Source organism: Macaca fascicularis, chromosome 1 (assembly GCF_037993035.2).
Source record: "Macaca fascicularis isolate 582-1 chromosome 1, T2T-MFA8v1.1".
NCBI classification, from domain to species: domain Eukaryota; kingdom Metazoa; phylum Chordata; class Mammalia; order Primates; family Cercopithecidae; genus Macaca; species Macaca fascicularis.
The window spans coordinates 182249984-182271619 of record NC_088375.1 but is presented as its reverse complement, the minus strand read 5'-3'; the positions used below and the strand labels follow the sequence as shown (position 1 = coordinate 182271619).

The 21636-nt window shown below is 37.3% G+C and overlaps 1 protein-coding gene across 43 annotated transcripts in view; it reads right to left on the bottom strand.

Moving 5' to 3' along the window:
• TUT4 (terminal uridylyl transferase 4) overlaps positions 1-21636 on the bottom strand; it is a 130606-nt gene that overhangs the window by 33441 nt on the left and 75529 nt on the right. For 25 of the 43 annotated variants that reach the window (XM_005543360.5, XM_005543357.5, XM_015435833.4 and 22 more), the window contains 9 exons: positions 21338-21512; positions 18056-18759; positions 14985-15135; positions 11244-11330; positions 8142-8245; positions 5101-5158; positions 4904-5007; positions 4519-4608; positions 1635-1748 (listed from right to left, as the gene is read on the bottom strand). In XM_005543360.5, coding sequence (XP_005543417.2) covers positions 1635-1748; positions 4519-4608; positions 4904-5007; positions 5101-5158; positions 8142-8245; positions 11244-11330; positions 14985-15135; positions 18056-18759; positions 21338-21512 — 1587 coding nt within the window. Of the gene's footprint in view, positions 1-1634; positions 1749-4518; positions 4609-4903; positions 5008-5100; positions 5159-6340; positions 6406-6707; positions 6855-8141; positions 8246-11243; positions 11331-14984; positions 15136-18055; positions 18760-21337; positions 21513-21636 lie in introns of those variants that run through there. The other 18 variants (XM_074006660.1, XM_074006616.1, XM_045386288.3 and 15 more) reach the window with 8 other exon arrangements.

The following is a 21636-nucleotide window of genomic DNA, read 5'->3' as shown; positions in this document are numbered from 1 at the left end:
TAGTGGTTGCCAGGGGTTGAAGGGAGGATGACTAGGCAAAGTACAAAAATTTTTAAGGCATTGAAAATAGTCTGTATGACACTATAATAGCATATATTGATGTATCATTATGATAAAATGTACACATCATTATATATTGCCCAAACCCTTAGAATATACAACATTAAGAGTAAATGTTAATTGCAAACTATGGACTTGGGGTGATTATATGTCAATGTAGGTTCATCAGTTGTAAAAAATGTACCACTCTGGTGGGGTTAATAATGGGGGAGGCTATGCATGTGTGGGTACAGGAGGTATGTTGGAAACTCTTTACTGTCCTCTCAATTTTGCTGTGAACTTAAAACAGCTCTGAAAAAATACTTTAAACACACACCCAAATATACATCACCCAACACAGATTCAGCAACTTAAATCTTTGGCTAGGAAAGGATTTAAACAAAAATTTAAAATTTTTATTTCCCGTCTACTGTTTAAAAGAGGGAAGGAAATGCTGGTAAAAACATATATATTCATTAGAACTTCTTAAAACTTACTAAGGCTATCTGACACCTACTATATGGCTTATAATTTTGTGATTTTTCTTTCTTTCTTTTTTTTTTTTTTGAGATGGAGTCTCCCTCTCTGTCACCAGGCTGTAGTGCAGTGGTGTGATCGATTCTCCTGCCTCAGCCTCCTGAGTAGCTGGAATTACAGGGACGCACCATCACGCCTGGCTAAATTTTATATTTTTAGTAGAGACGGGGTTTCACCATGTTGGCCAGGATGGTCTCCATCTCTTGACCTTGTGATCTGTCTGCCTCGGCCTCCCAAAGTGCTAGGATTACAGACGTGAGCCACCGCGCCCAGCCTATTTTGTAATTTTCTTCTTTGCCATAACTATCAACATTTATGTGAAACCAGAACATGTGACTCTTCCAACCAATTCTGATGCTTGTCTCCTAACTAAAAATAGTCACCATTCTAAAAAATTTGAATTGGATCCTCCCTAATGCCTACAAATCTACTTTGTGCCAAGAATCAGGAGGAAAAGATGGATGATTAATATCTCCTTTGTACCAATTTCAGAGAGTATAAATTGACTACAAAAAGGAACTTTATAAGTCACCAATTCTGAGTGAATGAGTATAATCTGTTTCTTTCAATGTACATTCTTACGTTTAATGTAACTGATATGACTTTAGAAGAGATAAGGAAGAGTTTCCCCGGGTTCATTCTAAACCAAAATTCCCAAGGTTGACCAAAGCATACATAAGAATAAAACAATCTTCACTGCCAGGCAACAGGAGGGAAAATATTCTAGAAAGAAGAAACCTGTGTACTTGCATCTTGGAGAATATAAAATATATGAGTTTATGGCTGGCTACAAGAACTTCACAATCATTCACAGCACTCTAGGACTGTAAAATTTAAAAACGTTACAAAAGATATTGAACGGTTCTGTTCATCTAATATTCTTTTGGTAGTCTATATTCTCCCATAATAAATTTTTCAAAAAGATTCATTGTTTAATTATAGCGTTAATGGAAAGAGAAAACTTAGGACATCAATGACATGAACCAAGCAAAATCTCCTGTGTTTAGATCTATTGTTTTCAAAAAAAAAACTCGTTCATAGTTTTCTTAAACACCTACCTCTTGTAGAACTGGGATAACAGGTGGCTTTCTCTGCTGCAGAAAGTACAGCACCATAAGGATATATGCATATGAAGATAAACTTCCCCTGGAAGCATCCCCAATGTCACATCGCTAAAAAACAACATGATTGAAAACAAAACTTCAGAGTCTTACTCCATGCAGAATTATATTAAACATTCTGCCACATCATTTTTTTAACCCACAGAACTGGGTTAAACTGGATTAAAAATAAACTGCACCGTCTATAATCCCAATACTCTGGGAGGTTGAGGCGAAAGAAAAGCTTGAACCCAGGAGGTCAAGACCAGCCAGGGTAACGCAGTGAGACCCCATCTGTACAAACAAACAAAAAACTACTACACATGATGTGGGGAAATAGGTACTCTCACACACTGCAGGTAAGAGTATAAATTAATACAAACACTATCAAGAATATCTGACAATATCACAATTACAAAAGCACATTTTCTTTGAACCAGTAATCCTATTCTAAGAATGTACCATACAAATACGCCAAAAAATATGTGAAATGACTAAGAAGGTTTTTTTTAATTGCAGCACTATAATAGCAAAAATCAGAAATAATTTTAGGTTCATCAGTAAAGCACAGGTTTAAAATAACTAAGGACTATTCGCATAATGGAATGGCATGCAGCCATTAAAAAAGAACAAAGTCCCCGATGGTCTAGTGGTTAGGGAAAATATCTTTTTTTTTTTTTTTTTTTGAGACGGAGTCTCGCTGTGTCTCCCAGGCTGGAGTGCAGTGGCGTGATCTCGGCTCACTGCAAGCTCCGCCTCCCGGGTTCACGCCATTCTCCCGCCTCAGCCTCCCAAGTAGCTGAGACTACAGGCGCCTGCCACCACGCCCGGCTAGTTTTTTGTATTTTTAGTAGAGACGGGGTTTCAGCATGTTAGCCAGGATAGTCTCGATCTCCTGACCTTGTGATCCACCCGCCTCGGCCTCCCAAAGTGCTGGGATTACAGGCTTGAGCCACCGCGCCCGGCCGGAAAATATCTTTTTTAATAAATAAAAAATAAACAAAAAAGAACAAGGAAGCCAGACATGGTGGCTCATGCCTGTCATCTCAGCACTTCGAAAGGCCGAGGAGGGTGGATTGCTTGAGCCCAAGAGTTCAAGAACAGTCTGGGCAACATGGCGAAACCCCGTCTCTACAAGAAATAAAAAAATAGTTGGGCGTGGTAGCATACACCTGTAGTCCCAGCTACTCAAGAGGCTAAGGTGGGAGGATCAATTGAGCCCAGGAGGTCAAGGTTGCAGTGAGCTATAATCACACCACTTTACTCCAGCCTGGGCAACAGTAGGATCCTGTCTCAAAAATAAAAATAAAGGCTGGGCACATGGCTCAAGCCTCTAATCACAGCACTTTGGGAGGCTGAGGCGGGTGGATCACCTGAGGTCAGGAGTTCGAGACCGGTCTGGCCAATATGGCAAAACTCTGTCTCTGATAAAAATGCAAAAATTAGCCAGGCGTGGTAGCAGGCACCTGTAATCCCAGCTACTCTGGAGGCTGAGGCAGGGAGAACTGCTTGAACCCAGGAGTGGGAGGCTGCAGTGAGCCGAGATTGTGCCACTGCACTCCAGCCTAAGCGACAGATCAAGATCCCATCTCAAAAAAAACCATAAAATTAAAATAAAAATTTAAAAAAAATAGGGGAAGGGGACGAGAGGGGGGAGAGGGGAGGAACAAAACCTGAAACAATCTTCAGACTTTTTCCCTTGAGCAAGGATTTAGCTTATATTCATATTTAAAGGGGAAAGGGGTGATTTTATTAACAGAATTCTATGTAGTTATAACAAAACTGTCATGTTAGAGTTACCTTGTTAGGCGAATCTAAAAAAGTAGGCATATCAAGTCTTGTATGTAGTATGTGCCTAAATGCTTTTCTAAGATACACTCTTGTCTAGAAAGACATGTACAGGAATATCTTTAAAAATATGCTTTACAGTCAGGCACAGTAATCCCAGCACTTTGGGAGGCCGAGGCTGGAGGATCACTTGAGGTCAGGAGTTTGAGACCAGCCTGGCCAACACGGTGAAACCCCCTCTCTACTAAAAATACAAAACTTAGCCAGACATGGTGGTGAGTGCCTGTAATCCCAGCTACTTGGGAGGCTGAGGCAGGAGAATCGCTTAAACCCAGGAGGCGGAGGTTGCAGTGAGCTGAGATCCCACCACTGCACTCCAGCCTGGGCGAAACAGCAACAATAACAGCAGCAACAATAACAAGAGCCTTCCTATTAGAAAAAGGAAGCTTTATGAAATGAAAATCTGACCAAGTTTCTCCTCTACTAAAACTCTTCCACTAACATATTAATAAAAGTAATCATTTTACTGAGCAGCTACCATAAAGCAGGCACTACAATGAACCAGGGAAACAGAGGTCCCTGTCCTCATCTAGTTTACACATTTAGCAAAAGAACAAGAAAACTAAATTCAATGTCGTAACAAGTGTTATAATAGGAGAAGCATAAGGTATTATTGGTACTGTTTTGTTTTCTGGGTCATAAAAATTTATCACTAAACTCAAATACAAGATTTCTTAACTCAGAAATTCTTAACTAGGATGATATGCCAACTCCTATGCCTGGGGTTGAAAATCACTGCATTGAGAAATTTTACTGCTGAGAAACTGACTAGTCAGTTGCACATGGAATAGAGCACACAGAGGAAAAAAAGACTGAGAGCCACCCTACTCTGATAGGTATCAATTCAACCTATATAATACTGAAAGTTTCTTTTTTTAAAAGCTCAGATAAACAAAATTGAGACAATATATTTCACAAATCTGATATAAGTATGTTTCACTTTAATTATCATGAGCATTACTACAAAGCAGATCATTAATTTCTTCATAAATACCTTAGCAAACACTTTCATAGTATATCCCAAATACTGCACTCTAGGATCAATAGCTGCATAAGTAGCTAGCATTCTTGTGTTATGTTGAGCCTGAAAAATAATTACATATTTGAAAGCATTTCAAATTTCTTAAACTTAAACTACAAATCAGATTTTAGAATGTAATACACTCCAAATACAGAATATATAAATGTAAAATGTAAAATACCTATTAGTGAGTCAAACAAAAACTGACCTTCAATCTGAAGGAAGTATCAAGATAACTAGTAAAATACTTTTTCCTTATACTGTTCACATTTGAAAGTTTTAAACATAAAGGTAGAGTCAGTAATCTGTAAACTTTTAAAATGAAAAGTATATACATGGCCCATAAAGATAAACTTACCAATGTATTATATAAACTGATATCGCCTTCTAACCCACTTCGTCTGTGTTCAAATTTTACTATAGGCACTTTGGCAGTAGTTATAGGCAAAATGTTTCTTAAACCTAATTTAAAAATAAAAAAGACTTCAGTAGGTTAAATAATTTTCATATACGCTAAAAAAAAATTCTTTTGTTTTAAAGATTTAAAATTCATACCTGGATGTCTCTTAAGAATTTTTGCCAAATTTTCAATTATTTCCTTACAATTTAATTTCTAAAAAACAAACCAAATAAATAATAGTTTGACTCAATTTCACCTTGTGCAAATTCTACTTTAATCTAGGCATTTAATAGTAGCACTTAAAATTTCCAGCCATAAAGTCCTATAATAACATTGCTACTCCAAGTAAGTGATTCATAGACCTACAATATCAGCATAATCTGGAAACTTCATAAAAATGCAGAATCTGAGGACCCTCCCCAGTCTACTAAATCATAATCTGCATTTTAACAGAATCTCAAGGTAATTCACATGCAGATTAAAGTTTGAGAAGCACAAAGACAGGAGAAGAATACGGTTTTCAAAAAGTGAATAAACAACTACAGCTGAGTTTGGCGAGGGCAAAACAATATAGCGATAAAGGACATAGGCTCTGAATTGAGACAAACTTGGATTCAAATCTTAAACTAAGTATTGATTAGCTGTGTGACTGACCAAATGTTTAACCTCTCTGAGCATCACATTACTATTCTATAAAATCAAGACAATCAGAAACTCCTGTCCTGCAAAGCTGTTGGGAGGATTACATGAGATTATGTATGTAAAGCACTCAGCAGAATGCCTGGCACAAAATAAGCCTTTAAATCTGTGAGTTATTTATTATTATTATGTTGATGTGGAAAAGAAAGATACTCCTATTTCTCACCAGCACCTATTTCTCCAAGGAAATTCTTACCTCTGTAAATGTAAATGTGTTACAGTTGTAAAAACCAGAGACAGCAGATTTGGTATGGTAATGATAATCATAATACATAATGATTATGGCATTAAAAATTAACTGGAAATAGCTGAAGGGTATAAACATCAATCCCAAGAGTTATAAAGTAACTTCCATTTTTCCAACATGTTCTTTTTAGCTACATGAGAGCAGGAGCCATTGCAGCTAAACCAAAGGATTTCAAAGACACCATTAGTTACTAATTCACATATGATAAAATTAACAAAGGAGGTAATTTTTCTCTTTATTATTAAAGAATACAATTATGCTAAATCTTAAAAGTTTCAATTATGGCTCATCTGAAAGAAAATGATTTATTATTTTCATGGTTTCAACTTCCCAGTAGGAATGGCACATATTATATATAATATACAAACCCTTAGTGATTAGAAGTTTAATTAATAAGTTTTACATAGAAGATATCTAAACTCTAACCTCTTTCCTGGGTAAAAAAATCATTTCCTATTCCCTCAATTTTACTCTTCAGAATGGAGAAGGGCAGCCACTTTCCAAGTAGGTGGCTCTAAGCAGAATTTAGTAAAGGAGAACAAATAAAATACTTGCAACTTTTCAGTTTCTTTATAAAACAAGATGTTAAGACACCAGAAGCAACCTCTTATGGCCAGAAATAAGTCATCACTGCCATCTTTACTCCGGGTCTAACAATTTCAAAACCACCTTTCGAAAGAATGATTTTAGAAAAGCACACTATTCTGCTGAATTCTTTTATAATGTAACAGAGGCGATACTGACACCACTACAGATGCCAGAAGCTGGGCCTCACCCCAATCTCGCAAGCAGTCCCTCATTTTAAAACATAAATACCAATAGCTAGGCTGGTAAAGGACTGAACATCTGCAAGGATACCCTCCTTTGCTAGTTGCCGTTGAGAAGGCCTGGGACACTTCTTCCCTGTCCAATCAGTCCTTTTCTTCCCTGGAGCTTGGACAATCTCCTTCCCACTATTAAGGCCTGGTATACAAAAAAGGAAAGTGTAAGTACCCACTCTCACTGCTGAAATTGCACTTGGGGAAGGTCTGCTCCTGGCATCTCACGGTGGAACTCAGAAAGCTATCAGTTTCAGAAAGCAGTGGTTAGGTTCTACAGTACTATTAGTACTATATTTCAGCTACATTATGGGTTAAAAAAATTACAGAGAGGCAGTGAGATACAACGGAAAGAGCATGAACTCTGGAGTCAGACAGACCTGGGTTACGAATCCCGGCTCCAAGAATTACTAGCTGTGTGAACTTGGACAAGTCAGTTTATCTTTCAAAGCCTCAGTTTCCTCATCTGTAAAATGGGGGAAATAATACCTACCTCGAAGGTGGTTGTAAGAATGAAATGAGATAATGTATGTAAAAGTGTATACTGGGAACTCAATAAATGTTAGTTCTCCTCCCCGCCCAAAATGAGTTTCTAAAAGCTATCTTGGCATTTTATTTATTTATTTATTATTTTTTTGAGACGGAGTCTCACTCTGTCGCCAGGCTAGAGTGCAGTGGTGCGACCTCAGCTCACTGCAACCTCTGCCTCCCGGATTCAAGCGATTCTCCTGCCTCAGCCTCCGAGTAGCTGGGACTACAGGCGTGTGCCACCATGCCCAGCTAATTTTTTTATTTTTCATAGAGACGGGGTTTCACCATGTTGGCCAAGAGTTTCTCAATCTCTTGACCTCATGACCTGCCCGCCTCGGCCTCCCAAAGTGCTGGGATTAAAGGCGTGAGCCACTGTGCCCAGCCCTTAGCATATCATTTATAACATTGCTTCTATGGAAAAAATTTTATGTGAGTGGCCAAAAATTATAACTAACTTTTAGAACAAAACCAATTATAAATTAGATGACCACCTGTATTTACTACCTGTAGTAATACAAAGACGTCATCTAATGAAAGAGATATGAGAAGACAAAGTATGAAAGATCAATGTTCACTACGAAACTGAAACATCAGCTTCTCATTGGTTCTAGTGAAAAAATTCCAACTTTGTGGTATATTAACTTTTTCCGAAAATTCATTACAAATCACTTATAACTCTCAGTCATGTGGTTTTTGTATCATAAAATTACTGAAACACTTTTAAGATTTCAATGTCTTCTAAATTGAAAATGCTATTGTTTTCATATTTCAAACATTTATTTTGCTAATATATTTATACAAAGAGTGATACCACATTTTTATCACTATCACGTACAAAAATAAAAATAGAATCGTCATTGGGAGAAAATAAACTTACATAACGCTTTCCAAACACTCTTACCTCTGCATTTTCATGGCCTTCCAGGGTCATACAAATATCCAGATCACTATCACGAAATCCAAATCCATTCTTAGAAGAGCCAAATAAGCACAATCTTGCCTTTTCTAAGCAAAGGAAAACAAAGTCCAAAGTCTTATTATTAGCAGAGAGGAGGAGTCTTCTATTATCTACTAATGACCTAATACAACATACTCTCGTCGTTTTCTATGATTTAAGTTACTTATCACTGGAAGAAATACTGAGAAATTCCAAAATATCTTGAGCTCAAGCTTTTGTCCAAGTTCCCATACCCATGTACCCAACTGCTTTTTCCAATTTTCCACAGACATCATAAATTCAACATCTGAACTATCAACTTCACCCCAAATCTATTATTATTTCTATTATCACTGTTCTTAGCAAATAGTATCATCATGCACTCAGTTGCCCACATCAGAAATACAGGTGCAATACTTAGTATCTCTCTCTCAGTGTCCACGTCCAAACAATCATTGAGACTTTTAGCTTTTTCTGACTTATGTAATAAATCCATCTGCTTTTATACATTCTCAACATCACTACCAATAGTTAAGATCAATATTTGAGGACTGCCCTCTTAAAGATAAATTAGTTCTTTCAAAGCACAGTTCATGTAGGTTTACAAACATCACCTTAGTATATGATTCTCTTCCAAAAATGAGTAATTATAGTCCACTTGATATAAATTATGATAGGGTTACCCCTCAGACTCAGTATCATCTAATAACAGCTACCATTTCAAATAAGCTATGGTTTAACAGAGTTGGATTTTTCTTCCTATTACTTTTTTTCTTTTTTAAGAGATAGGGTCTTGCTATGTTGCACTGGCTATAGCACGCTGGCTATTCTTAACAGGCACAATCATTATACACTACAGCCTCGAACCCCTCGCCTCAAGCAATACTCCCACCTCAACCTCCCAAGTGGCTGGGATAACATGTGTGTGCCACTGGGCCTGGCTCTTCCTATTAATTCTAAAGTAGACTACACATTTAGATAGGACATTTATACTTTCAAAACTTCATACCCCCATCCAGTTCTGATGCTCTACTTGAAATTTCAATGATAGCTGAGAGGCAAAAAAGAAACTATACTCATCAACAAATAAAAATGAGCATGAGTTTTATATAATAGAGACTTAGATTTGGTCAACACTTTATATACTCCTATAATCCCAGTGTTTCAGGAAGCCAAGGTAGGAGGATCACTTGCGGTCAGGAGTTTGAGACCAGCCTGGGCAACATGGTGAGACTTTGTCTTTACAAAAAAATTTTAAAGTGAAAAAGAAGGCAGGGTGCAGTGGCTCATGCCTGTAATCCTAGAATTCTGGGAAGCTGAGGTAGGTGGATCACTTGAGTTCAGGAGTTCGAGACCTGCTTGGAAAACATGGTAAGACACCATCTCTACAAAAAATAATCTGCTGGGTGTGGTGGCGTGTACCTGTGGTCCCAGCTACTCAGGAGACTAAGGTAGGAGGATCACTTGAACCTCAGAGGTCAAGGCTGAACCCTAATGACATGATCGCACCACTGCAGTTGAGCCCGGGTGACAGAGCAATATCCTATTTCATATATATATGCATGTATTCTTTTTTTTCTTTTTGAGATGAAGTTTCGCTCTTGTTGCCCAGGCTGAAGTGCAAAGCCATGATCTTGGCTCACTGCAACCTCTGCCTCCCAGGTTCAAGTGATTCTCCTGCCTTGGCGGAGTAGCTGGGACTACAGACATGTGCCACCACACCCAGCAAATTTTTGTATTTTTAGTAGAGACAGGTTTCACCATGTTGGCCAGGCTCGTTTGAAACTCCTGACCTCAGGTGATCCACCTGCCTCAGCCTCCCAAAGTGCTGGGATTATAGGCGTAAGCCACTGCACCTGGCCAAAAAAAATTTTTTTAATAAAAAGTAAATTAGCCAAGCACGGTGGCACACACCTGTAGTTCTAACGATTTGGGAGGCTAAGGCAGGAGGATTGCTTGAGCCCGGCAGTTTGAGGCTGCAGTGAGCTATGATCATGCCACTGCACTCCAGTCTGGACAACAGAGTGAGACCCTGTCTCTAAAAAACAATAATGATAATATAATTTTTTAATTAAAAAATACTTTGTTTTCAAATACTTTTAAATGCAATATATAGCACATAACAGGTCATCTTGTAAAAGTACAAATTCATTCTGATTGTAAGTCAACTTTTATCCTTTTCTAAAATATTTAGTCACAAAAATCTTGATTCTTCATCCCCATGCCCAAAACTTACTCTTCCTGCTCTCTCTGCCTCTGTTATATAGGACCACCCACTGTTACTGTTATAGCAAAAACCTTGAAACCATCCTTGATTTCTTTCTTTCTCTCATGCCTCACATTTTCCATCAGCAAATCCTGTTGGTTCTACCATCAAAATATATCCCAAATCTGACCACTTCTCATCTACTCTGGACTCACACAGCAGCCTCCTAAATGTTCTACTTGCTTCTAGTCTTATAGCCCAGCAACCCATTCTCTCAGATCATGTCATTAATTAACTAAAAATCCTCTAAAAGATTCTCATTAGGTACTCAAAATAAAATCCAAAGTCTTTCTACCAACCTCCATAAGGCACTAATGACTTAATTCCTAGACCACCTCTCTGACCTCTTCTATACATTACAATCTACCTTTAGTACTCCACTCCAGCCACACTTACTTCCTGGCTACTCCTCAAATACGCCAGACATAATCTAGTCTTGTTCCATCAACATGTTTTCTCCTTGGATATTTATATAACTTGCTCCTTCATGTTATTCAGGATTCTGCTCAAATGCTACCTTATGAGAGAGGCCTATCATAACACCCCATCACTTCTTTTATCTCCTACACATTTAACAGCATGTATTATTTGCTGATATAATATTATATATTTATTAGTCAACTGTTTGTCTCCCCATTTGAAACATAAGCTTCATGAGGTTTCATCTCTTTTATTAGAATTGTATTCCCAGCAACTAGAATAGTACTTAACACATAACATTCAATAAACATTTTTAAATAAATGAAACTCAAGACATGACTACAGCAAAAATGCAATAAATTTTTTAGCCTATGACATACCATCATATTCTTTTTGAATAAACTTTTCCAAGCCAATTAAAATTTGCTCCCTGTTGTGTTGTTCAGAACAAGGTGGCGATAACTCATCTGGGTTTACAAAAAGAAGAAAAAAGGAAAAAGAAAAGTAAGGAAAACGGAATCTGAACACATGTTCAAGTTTTTACCCTAAAAATTTTACTTACAGTTTGTTCATTATTTGTTGACTTCTCTGACTTTAAAACCAGAAATGTTACTGGGGAAGGGTCTGGGAGATAGAAGGAAAAAAACTGTTTTTCTGTTTTAGCAACCCAAGGGAAGAAATGAAACAGAAAAATAATTTTTAAGATATATATATATATATGAACATTTCACATGATCATTTTCTGTATATCTACAAACCTATTTACTTCTTCACTCTCCCTCATATCCATGCTTATTTTCCCATCTGTTAAGATCTGTATTCATATTGCTACACTAGGCATCTGGCCCATTCAAATTTAACAGTTCCCTCAAATGCCTGGTCAAAATTTCTATCTTCCCTATAAACTGTTCTGCCTAACCACAGCCTTCAATGCTCTCTCCTTAGTTTCACTTCTTTAGTTCTTCAAACTGTGTGCCACAGTCTAGTACCTGATTTATTTTGTTCTTTTGGTTTTCTATTTATTTCATTTATATTCATCTTATTTTTCCAAGTAAGTCCATATATTTCTTGAGAACAAAGTCTTTTTTTCCCTATCTCATCCAGACTTATCCCCAAAAGTTAATACAGTAACAGGAACAAAGCAGTAATTTATTAAGAATTTGTTATAATGAATTAAACTAACATTCAGCTTTTTAAAAATAAATGCAGTTATCAGTGCTTACAGAAGAAGGGGAGTTAAATAGATGAAATTCATGTAATTTGTTAATTTGTTTTTAGGGCAGTGAAACTATTCTGTATGACACTCTAATGGTGGATACACGACACAGTGCACTTGTCAAAACCCACAGAATTTTGCAGCACAAAGAGTCAGCCTTAATGTATGCAATTTAAAAAAAATCATCTAGGAGGTTGGGGATCTCAGGATGTAATGCAGACTGTGACAAAATAATCTAACTGTATTATAAATGTACGAAACAACTTCACATGAGGGAGTGGGGGGAAAGGTGCTGACCTAAGTAAATTTGAAAATGAGTGGAATCAATAAGACTAAGAAACAACACATAAGCACTGTACTCTAATAAAGTTGTTTCCCACAGGGGTATTGATTAACAGTTCCGATACTGCTATATATATGTACTAAAATGGAACAACTTTAAAAATGAATAATAGATGGTAGGAAACAGGTTTCTCACTGCTGGAGTGGGAGTTTACATATACGCGTGGCTAAAACGAGCCATGTGGTAATGGGTTAGAGATGCATATACCATTACGAAATCATGTTTGGTTTAATACAGATAAGATGGCTACATATAGGCTGTGCGTGGTGGCTCACGCCTGTAATCCCAGCACTCTGGGAAGCCGAGGAGGGTGGACCACGAGGTCAAGAGATCAAAACCATCCTGTCTAACATAGTGAAACCCCATCTCTACTAAAAATACAAAAAATTAGCCGGGTGTGGTGGCGGATGCCTGTAGTACCAGCTACTCGGGAGGCTGAGGCAGGAGAATGGTGTGAACCCGGCAGGAAGAGTTTGCAGTGAGCTGAGATCGCGCCACTGCACTCCAGCCTGGGCGACAGGGTGAGACTCTGTCTCAAAAAAAAAGACGGCTACATACAGAAATATTTATAGTAAGTTTATACACATAGGTTAGTATGCACACACACATTTTCTTGCTCTGAGATGGCCTCGAAGCAACAACAGCCCAGTAACAGCAAGCACACCTAGTGTTTAGGTCTTAGTTTCTAATATCATTCTCCAATAAAAGGAACCACTACTCCTTGGACAAATGCCTAATTCTAGGAGTAGGGCACAAAATATACATGAAGTGCCAGGAGTATCTTATAGTGCCAGAAAATATGAAAGTGTTAAAACTCAAACAAACAAAAAAACCACACACTGATGGATATATATAAAAGGGACCAGGAAGACAAGTAAAACAGCTCCCAATGGCCAAAGCTGGAAAAATCTGAACAAAAGAAAATTATATTCCATTATAACCCAAAGTATCAAATATCTATGAGCCCACATTGAGATAACTAAGTAAATAAGTAAAAATAAATGTAAATTGTATCTTAATAAAGATGCTAAAAAAACATGTGCCATGACCCAGCCATTCTAAGTATTTAGCCAAGATAAACGAAAGCGTTATGTCCATACCCAGACCCACAGAGCCAAAATTTTGAAATGAGACAAATATTTATCAACAGGTGAATGGATAAACAAATTGTGGTATAGCCATACAATGGAACACTACTCAGATACAAGAAGAAATTAACCACTGATACACAACATAAATGAATCTCAAAGTAATTATACTGAGCAAAAAAAGCCAGACAAAAAAATACATTCTGTATAATTCCACTTATACAGAACTCTAGAAAATGCAAACTATCTATAGTGACAAAAGCAGAAAAGTAGTTGCCTGGTGGGAAGTGGAAATGAGGAAGAAGGGAGAGATTACAATGAAGCACTAAATGTTATAACCAGAAATTTTATCTTACCTGGACACAGGAAGTAATTCATAAATGTCTGCTGAGTAAAGGTGACTACCAGGTACTCTGTAAACGTTCGCTGAATAAAGGCATGCAAGGCTTTCCCAAAAATATCTTTATAGCCTTATCTCTCTCTATTGCCTTTCTTATACCCTACCAAATCAAAGGCAATTATTCCCCCAAACAAACTATGCACTTTATGCTTTTTTTTTTTTGAGACGGAGTCTCACTCTGTTGCCCAGGCTGGAGTACTGTGGCAAAATCTTGGCTCACCACAACCTCTGCCTCCCAGGTTCAAGCGATTCTCCTACCTCAGATTCCCGAGTAACTGGGACTACAGGCACCCGCCACCATGCCCGGCTAATTTTTATATTTTTAGTAGAGACAGGGTTTCACCATGTTGGCCAGGCTGGTCTCGAACTCCTGATCTCATGATCCACCTGCCTCGGCCTCCCAAAGTGCTGGGATTACAGGTGTGGGCCACTGTGCCCAGTCACTCTATGCTTTTATGAATAATCTCTGACGTTTAAAAATGCAACTCAATCCATCTCAAATACCACATCATTAATCCTGATTCCTCTAATCCACCCCAGAAAAAATTGTGTTTACACGGCGTTTCGTTTACCACTACTATAGCACGTAACACATTCTATCTCCAATTATGGTAATTTACATAAATGCCATATTAATCCATCTAGAGCAGTTTTATCCAAGAATGTTGCAATGATGAAAATGTTCTCTATCAATGCTATCCAGTGCAGCAGCCACTAGCCCCATATAGCTACTGAGTACTTGAGATATGTCTAGTATAAAACTGAAGAACTTGGTTTTAACTTAATTTTAATTGATTTAAATTTAAAAGCCACATAGGCTAGAAGCTACCAAGTTAGACAGTTCATATCCATATTCTAAGTTCCTTAAAAGCAATATATATGGACTCTCGATTTCCCTTGGCATTTACCACGATGCCCTGCACACAGTAGTCATTTAGTATATATGTGTGCTTGGGTATCTATTCAAACACCTCCAGCAAAACAAAATGTAAACAAACTTTTTAAATCCGAAAATTAATATTTAATATCTAAGAAGGAATCTAGTCCCAATAGCTGTAGTAATGAAAGACTTACCAAAACATCTTTTACATACTAAATCGAGTATTTCCCGAAATCGGTTTGTCATCGGTGGTAGAGGTTTTAGATCAATTTTCCTAAAATCCTCTGGGCAATCATTCTTTGAATGGCCATCCTTTTTGCAGATGCTGCATACTATCGTTGGTGGCTACACGAAGATAAAAAGAAATCTAATTTAATAAACTTTTGAGGGACTTCATCACTTATGAAGTCAATTCAAAAAGAATCTTTTATGTAACTCAGTTTTGATAACCTGTGCTTCCAGGAGGTAATTTTTTTAAAAACATGTTGTTAAAACGCAGTATTAGCTACAAAAAACTTTTTTGAGTCAACCACTTTTTCTTCCCCAGTAAAATTATATCAAGGATTAAATTTACCTGAAAATAAAAGATACAGAAAATGCCAGAAGATGCAGAAGGTATGAGTTCATTCAAACAGCTCCCAAAGGAAAACATATGCATTATATTTTTAACTTACTGAGATCTAACAAAATAGGTTATAAAGAAATTTTAAGGTGCACCTTTCATTTCACTCCAAACATTTTCTATTTTCTGAACCAATCACAGAACCCTCCACTTAGTTGGTTCAATTTATTACATTAGTTGCTCAAGAGACCAAACCACAGACTGAACACTAAAAATAAATTAGCTTCATACGAAGAGTAACCTATTCAACAGCCACACAAAATGAACTCCAAACCCTCATAACCATTTTAATGTATTTCAATGGACACCAAACAGGTGGTTAAAACACAAAAATTTATGCCAACTCGATGAAACAAACACATATGTTTAAGAAACACCAATACTCTTTTCTTTATTGTAATATGCCTAGATCCTAAAGTGTCTTTCTCCAGTGTTAGCCTGGTCATAAATTCTGATACAAATTATATAAGGAAATCTCTCTTTGTAAGAATAATGCACTGTGGGCTAATTAACAGTACTACAAGAATCTCTACCAGCTTTTCAAAGCTTTTTCTTTAAAAAATGACATATTTAGGCAGGAAACTCTTTAAATAGTAAAAATGAAAACTGGAGAAACAGTACTTACCCTAAGTTTCCAGGAAAAAAAGTATAAAGGATAAGACACGTAAACTGAAGTTATATAATTAAGTTTTCTAAAAACCTGCAATTTATTTGATGCTTTCAATAGTCCATGTGCTCTAAATACTGCAACCGAGATAAAATGTGGATGTATATTTATATAGACTGAAGAAATACTGCTTATCCGGAGGGGGAAATGGGGAGGTGCTGGTCAAAGGGTACAAAGTTTCATTTATGCAAAATAAGTAAGTTCTGGAGATCTGCACAAAGTAGGGCCTAAGATTAATAATACTGTATTATATTCTTAAATTTGCTAATAAGGTACCTCTTAAGTTCTCTAACTACAAAAGGAAAAAAAGAGGAGGGTACTTTTGGAGCTGATGGATGGAGAGGTTTTCTGTGGCATTGACAGTGATAATAATATATATATACTTAAGTTCAAACACATCCAGTTGTAGACATTAAATATCTATAGCTTTTTAAATGCTAGTCATACCTTAATAAAGCAGATTTTTAAAAAAAGGCAATACTATTTAATAATTAGGTTAAACACCTTCAAGCTTGTCAATAATTACTGATAAAACAATAAGCCTGGATAAGGCTAGATGACTTTCCTTTTTTTTTTTTTTTTTAATATTCTACTTGGCTTATGCATGATCTGTATAATCATTTTTTCACATGGATAATGATAATGATATTTCAATTCTGTGCAATGCACTTGAAGTAATGTGACTCGGTTAAAACTTTATTTTATTTGCAAAGCAGTTATCGCTTACTTCCTGTTCAATAGGTTTTTTCCTATGATTTTAAATGATTTCCTTTATGAGTTAAAGTTTAGACTATCTGGCCAGCTGGAGTAGCTCACATCTATAATCCCAGCACTTTGGGAGGCCAAGGCAGGGGGACCGCTTTAGCTCACGAGTTCAAGAACAGCCTGAGCAATATGGCGAAACCCCGTCTCTACAAAAAAATACAAAAATTAGCCAGACATGGTGGTGTGTGCCTGTAGTCCCAGCTACTCAGGAGGCTGAGGTGGGAGAATGGCTTGAGCCCAGGAGGCGGATTGCACCACTGCATTTCAGCCTGGGTGACAGAGCCAGACCTTGTCTCAAAATAATAATAAGTTCATACTATCTTACTTCAAAAGTAGGAAAGTTTGGATTCCTGTAATTCATACAGGATAAGCTGAAATCCAGAGGCTCAGTAGCAGAAACAGAAACTGGATTCTTCATTTTTTTGACTACTAATCTTAGTTTCCCTCAACTACCATTAGTATGCCTATATTTCCCCCCGTCTAAAAATATCTCCCCAGCACTTTGGGAGGCCGAGACAGGCGGATCACGAGGTCAGGAGATCGAGGCCATCCTGGCGAACATGGTGAAACCCCGTCTCTACTAAAAAATACAAAAAACTAGCCAGGCAAGGTGGTGGGCGCCTGTAGTACCAGCTACTCGGGAGGCTGAGGCAGGAGAATGGCATAAACCCGGGAGGCGGAGCTTGCAGTGAGCTGAGATCCGGCCACTGCACTCCAGCCTGGGCGACAGAGCAACACTCCGTCTCAAAAAAAAAAAAAAAAAAAAAAAAAAAAAAAATATATAAATCTTTAAAGTAGAATACTTTTAGAATTTACAAATCTTGTATTTTTGGGGGAAGAAAAATTTTATGTGTAAAAATAAGCTTGAATGTGGCTTTTGTTATGGAAAAAAGAAAAAATACAAAATAAGCAACTTTTAAAATGCATGCTGCCTTTGCTAAGATTTTCATGAAATATCAGATGAATCCTTTCATATACGAGAAAGTAAAGGAAACAACTGGTAATACAATGCTGAAACCTTTTGAGGCTTTACATACAGTATTTAAAGGAAACTACATGAAAAACACAACATGTAAAATACATACCAAAGTATCATTCCAAAACAACAGTCACCACTATATAAGCTATTTTTACATTTCTAATTCTAAAAAATATACATAGTCACACAACCACCACAAAATCTTATAGATCGTTTACAAACTGTATCCTACCTTGCCAGAGGTTAAAATAAATTTATCAAACACATAATATAATTCCTGGGTGGGGAGGTTATCATCATCATTAAGGTCAGAAGCATCTTCTGTAGCTTTGCAGTTGCAAGAGGTAGCAGATGTGTCGGTGCACACACTCTGATGTGAACTCTCCGTTTCTAAATTTGACCTGCAGTCTGTTCCAGTAGATTTATCTGGGTCAGGCGACTTAGACAAATCAATGCAATTACATTGGCTGAGCTCTTTTTTTAAACAAGTTTCTGAAGGCGCTAAATCATCTTGTTTCTTAACTAATTTTGGCTCCAATTCACTGCTATTGCTGGTAGAAAGAGATGAAGAGTCCTGTCCGTGGTCAGCAAAATCTAGTTCATTTACCAACAAATTGTTGTTGTCAATAATACATTTCTGTGATGTACATTCCAATTCATCATATTTAACAGGTTGCTCTCTTTCTGCATTTATTTTTTCTGTAGTTTCCCCAAGCAGAATACAGCCGTTATTTGCCATACTGTTAGACTTGACTGGTTTCTTATTGCTTATTTTCCCCTTCTCTCTTTTCTTGAAGTCCACTGTAGACTTATTTCCACCCTTCATCTGAGGACAGGCAAAATATCGATAAGCTGCCCTAAATCTCTCCACAACATATTCGTAAACCAGCTGGCTATTTAAGCTCCGTGCAACATTCCTCTTGACTGAAAATGGATCTAGCAAAAGAGAAAATGGTAAATAGTTAAGTCTCTACTACCAAACTACATTTTCAAGCTCATACAAGTAGATCTTAACTGATACATTGTCAGGAGAATACATTTTCGCAAGGGGTTTTTCTAAGCTAGAGTCCCAATGAAAGTTCCTGAAAATGGGAGGAAATACAATTGCAACATTTTTTTTCTTCCTTTCTCTCATAAAATAAAAAGCTAAAAGGAAAAATAAACAAGACTAATAATAAGGTAACTAATAACGGGATGGCTGAGAAGGCCAACTCAGTAATTAGTTTCAATGATGAAACTGTGGAAAAAGGAGTTATGCTGAAATACTTCCCTCTACCCTGTCACTGAATAAAAATTTTCAAGCTTCAGGACCTATTAGTGATTTTCATCTTGCTATAGTATTGGTTTTTTTTCTTTTCTTTTAAGATGGAGTCTTGCTCTGTCCCCCAAGCTGGAGTACAGTGCTACGATCTCAGCTCACTGCAACCTCTGCCTCCCAGGTTAAAGCGATTCTCCTGACTCAGCCTCCCGAGTAGCTAGGACTACAGGCGCATGCTACCACGTCCAGCTAATTCTTGTATTTTTAGTAGAGATGGAGTTTCACCATGTTGGCCAGGCTGGTCTTGAACTCCTGATCTCAGGTGATCCGCCTGCTTCAGCCTCCCAAAGTGCTGGGATTACAGGCGTGAGCCACTGCGGCCGGCTCACAGTGTTCTTTAATATAATATAGTTATATGCTCTTTGCAATTTAAACAAGTAAAACAAACCTAAAACTCTCAAGGCTTCAACTTGAAAAAAAAACTGATTTTAAGATTTAACTTTAGTGAGATCAAAAGTAAAAGAAAGTAGTAGGAAGAAAGAGCAAAAAAAGCAACAGACCTAAAAAAGTAAAATTTAAACCAATATGTAAACTTTTGTCCAGTCAAAAATAATTACCCTGCAAAGTCTTGAAATAACTGCAACCTTATTATTAATAACATGACAGATTTCTGAAAATATCTGTAAGTCTTAAATATAAAAAAGCCCCAGGAAAAAAGAAGAGTGCACCAAAAAGACAATACATATGCTCTCCACTACTGAAGATCTTTTGGTATTAAGAGGCCAGGCTTCAAACTGTTAAAGTTGGGGCATCTGTTACGTTCTGCTGCTATCTAAATCCATAGGCTTTAAAAAGATTTTTCTAGTTTCTTCCTCACTTTCCAAAGAAAATGAAAAAGGGGGGGAAATAAAGAAAAAAATAGAGATAAATTATGGCTAGAAGGCTTCAGAGCTCATTTATTTACTATATATAAGAGTACAAGATGTGTATAAATGTTTGCATGTATATTTCAGAATATTTCTGGGTTGAACTCACAGTAGAGAAGGCCAGCAGGAATGAGGGAATGGAATAATGTGTAGGCTGAACAGACTAAAATGGACATAAATTCAATTTCTTATCTACAAAAGGTAAGTGAAACGCTGTGAAATTTAATTTTGATTAAGAATGGAGGAGTAGGCCGGGCGTGGTGGCTCACGCCTGTAATCCCAGCACTTTGGGAGGCCGAGGTGGGCGGATCACAAGGTCAGGAGATCGAGACCATGGTGAAACCCCGTCTCTACTAAAGATAGAAAAAATTAGCCGGGCGCAGGGGCGGGCGCCTGTAGTCCCAGCTACTCGGGAGGCTGAGGCAGGAGAATGGCGTGAACCCGGGAGGTGGAGCTTGCAGTGAGCCGAGATTGCGCCACTGCACTCCAGCCTGGGCGACAGAGCGAGACTCCGTCTCAAAAAAAAAAAAAAAAAAAGAATGGAGGAGCCACTCTATTGTTTTCTGTATCTCCAAAGATCTTAATGGTCTTGGGATCTGATATGAAACTTTGTCAACATCAATTTTTATTTTTCTCCTTTAGCGAAGCCACATTTATCAGGTGAGGTACTTTAGAAGACAATGAAAACTTTCTCATAATCTTATGACACAAATTTATTCAAAAAGATCTTATAGTATTTCTAACATATTTTTCTGTATTTCTGCAAGTTTGCACAATTAAAAAATAAAGTTTTCAAAATTAAAAAAAATGCTAATTACTGACCTTAACCATATATAGCAGAAACCTTTAAATAAATACTAATTCTATAAAACTGTAACAGACTTGACAAAGAATCTAAATAAATAATGGAAGCCACACACAGTGGCTCAATGCCTATAATCCTAGCACTTTGGGAGGCCAATGCAGGAGGATCACTTGGGGCCAAGAGTTCCAGACTAGCCTGGGCAACACAGTGAGACCCCCATCTCCACAAAAAATTAAAAAATTAGCAGGGCATGGTAGCACAAGCCTATAGTCCTAGCTACTCAGGAGGCTGAGGATCCCTTCAGCCCAGGAGTTTGAGGTTACAATAAGCCATGATCCTATTACTACACTCCTGCCTGGGGGACAGGGCAAGACCCTGTCTCTAAAAAAATTAAAAATAAAGAATGACAATCTAGTGACATATATATAATGCTACAAAGCCAAAGGATTATTTATTAACACTGAATTAGATAATGAGTAGCACATAAAAAATATTCTCCAAGTGAAATACAACATATCATCTCACCTTCAATGGCTATTCGCCTTTTAGGCCAGTTTTTATTTTCTCTTGTTAAAATATCTCGTATCCGTACACATATGACATATTCCTCCAAAGCAAAATCCAGTGTGTAAAATTTCAGCAGCTCTAACCATAACTGTCCCAAGGATACCCGATTTGGTGTTTCCAATGTTAAAGGAGACTGGAAAAGAAAAAATACTTTCCATTTAAGCTTAACAAAACTATAAAATCAACAAATTTTCAGTTAGAGAAGACCTTGGAGATCACGTTTTCAAAAACTGAGGCATGAAGGAACAATCTGCCAA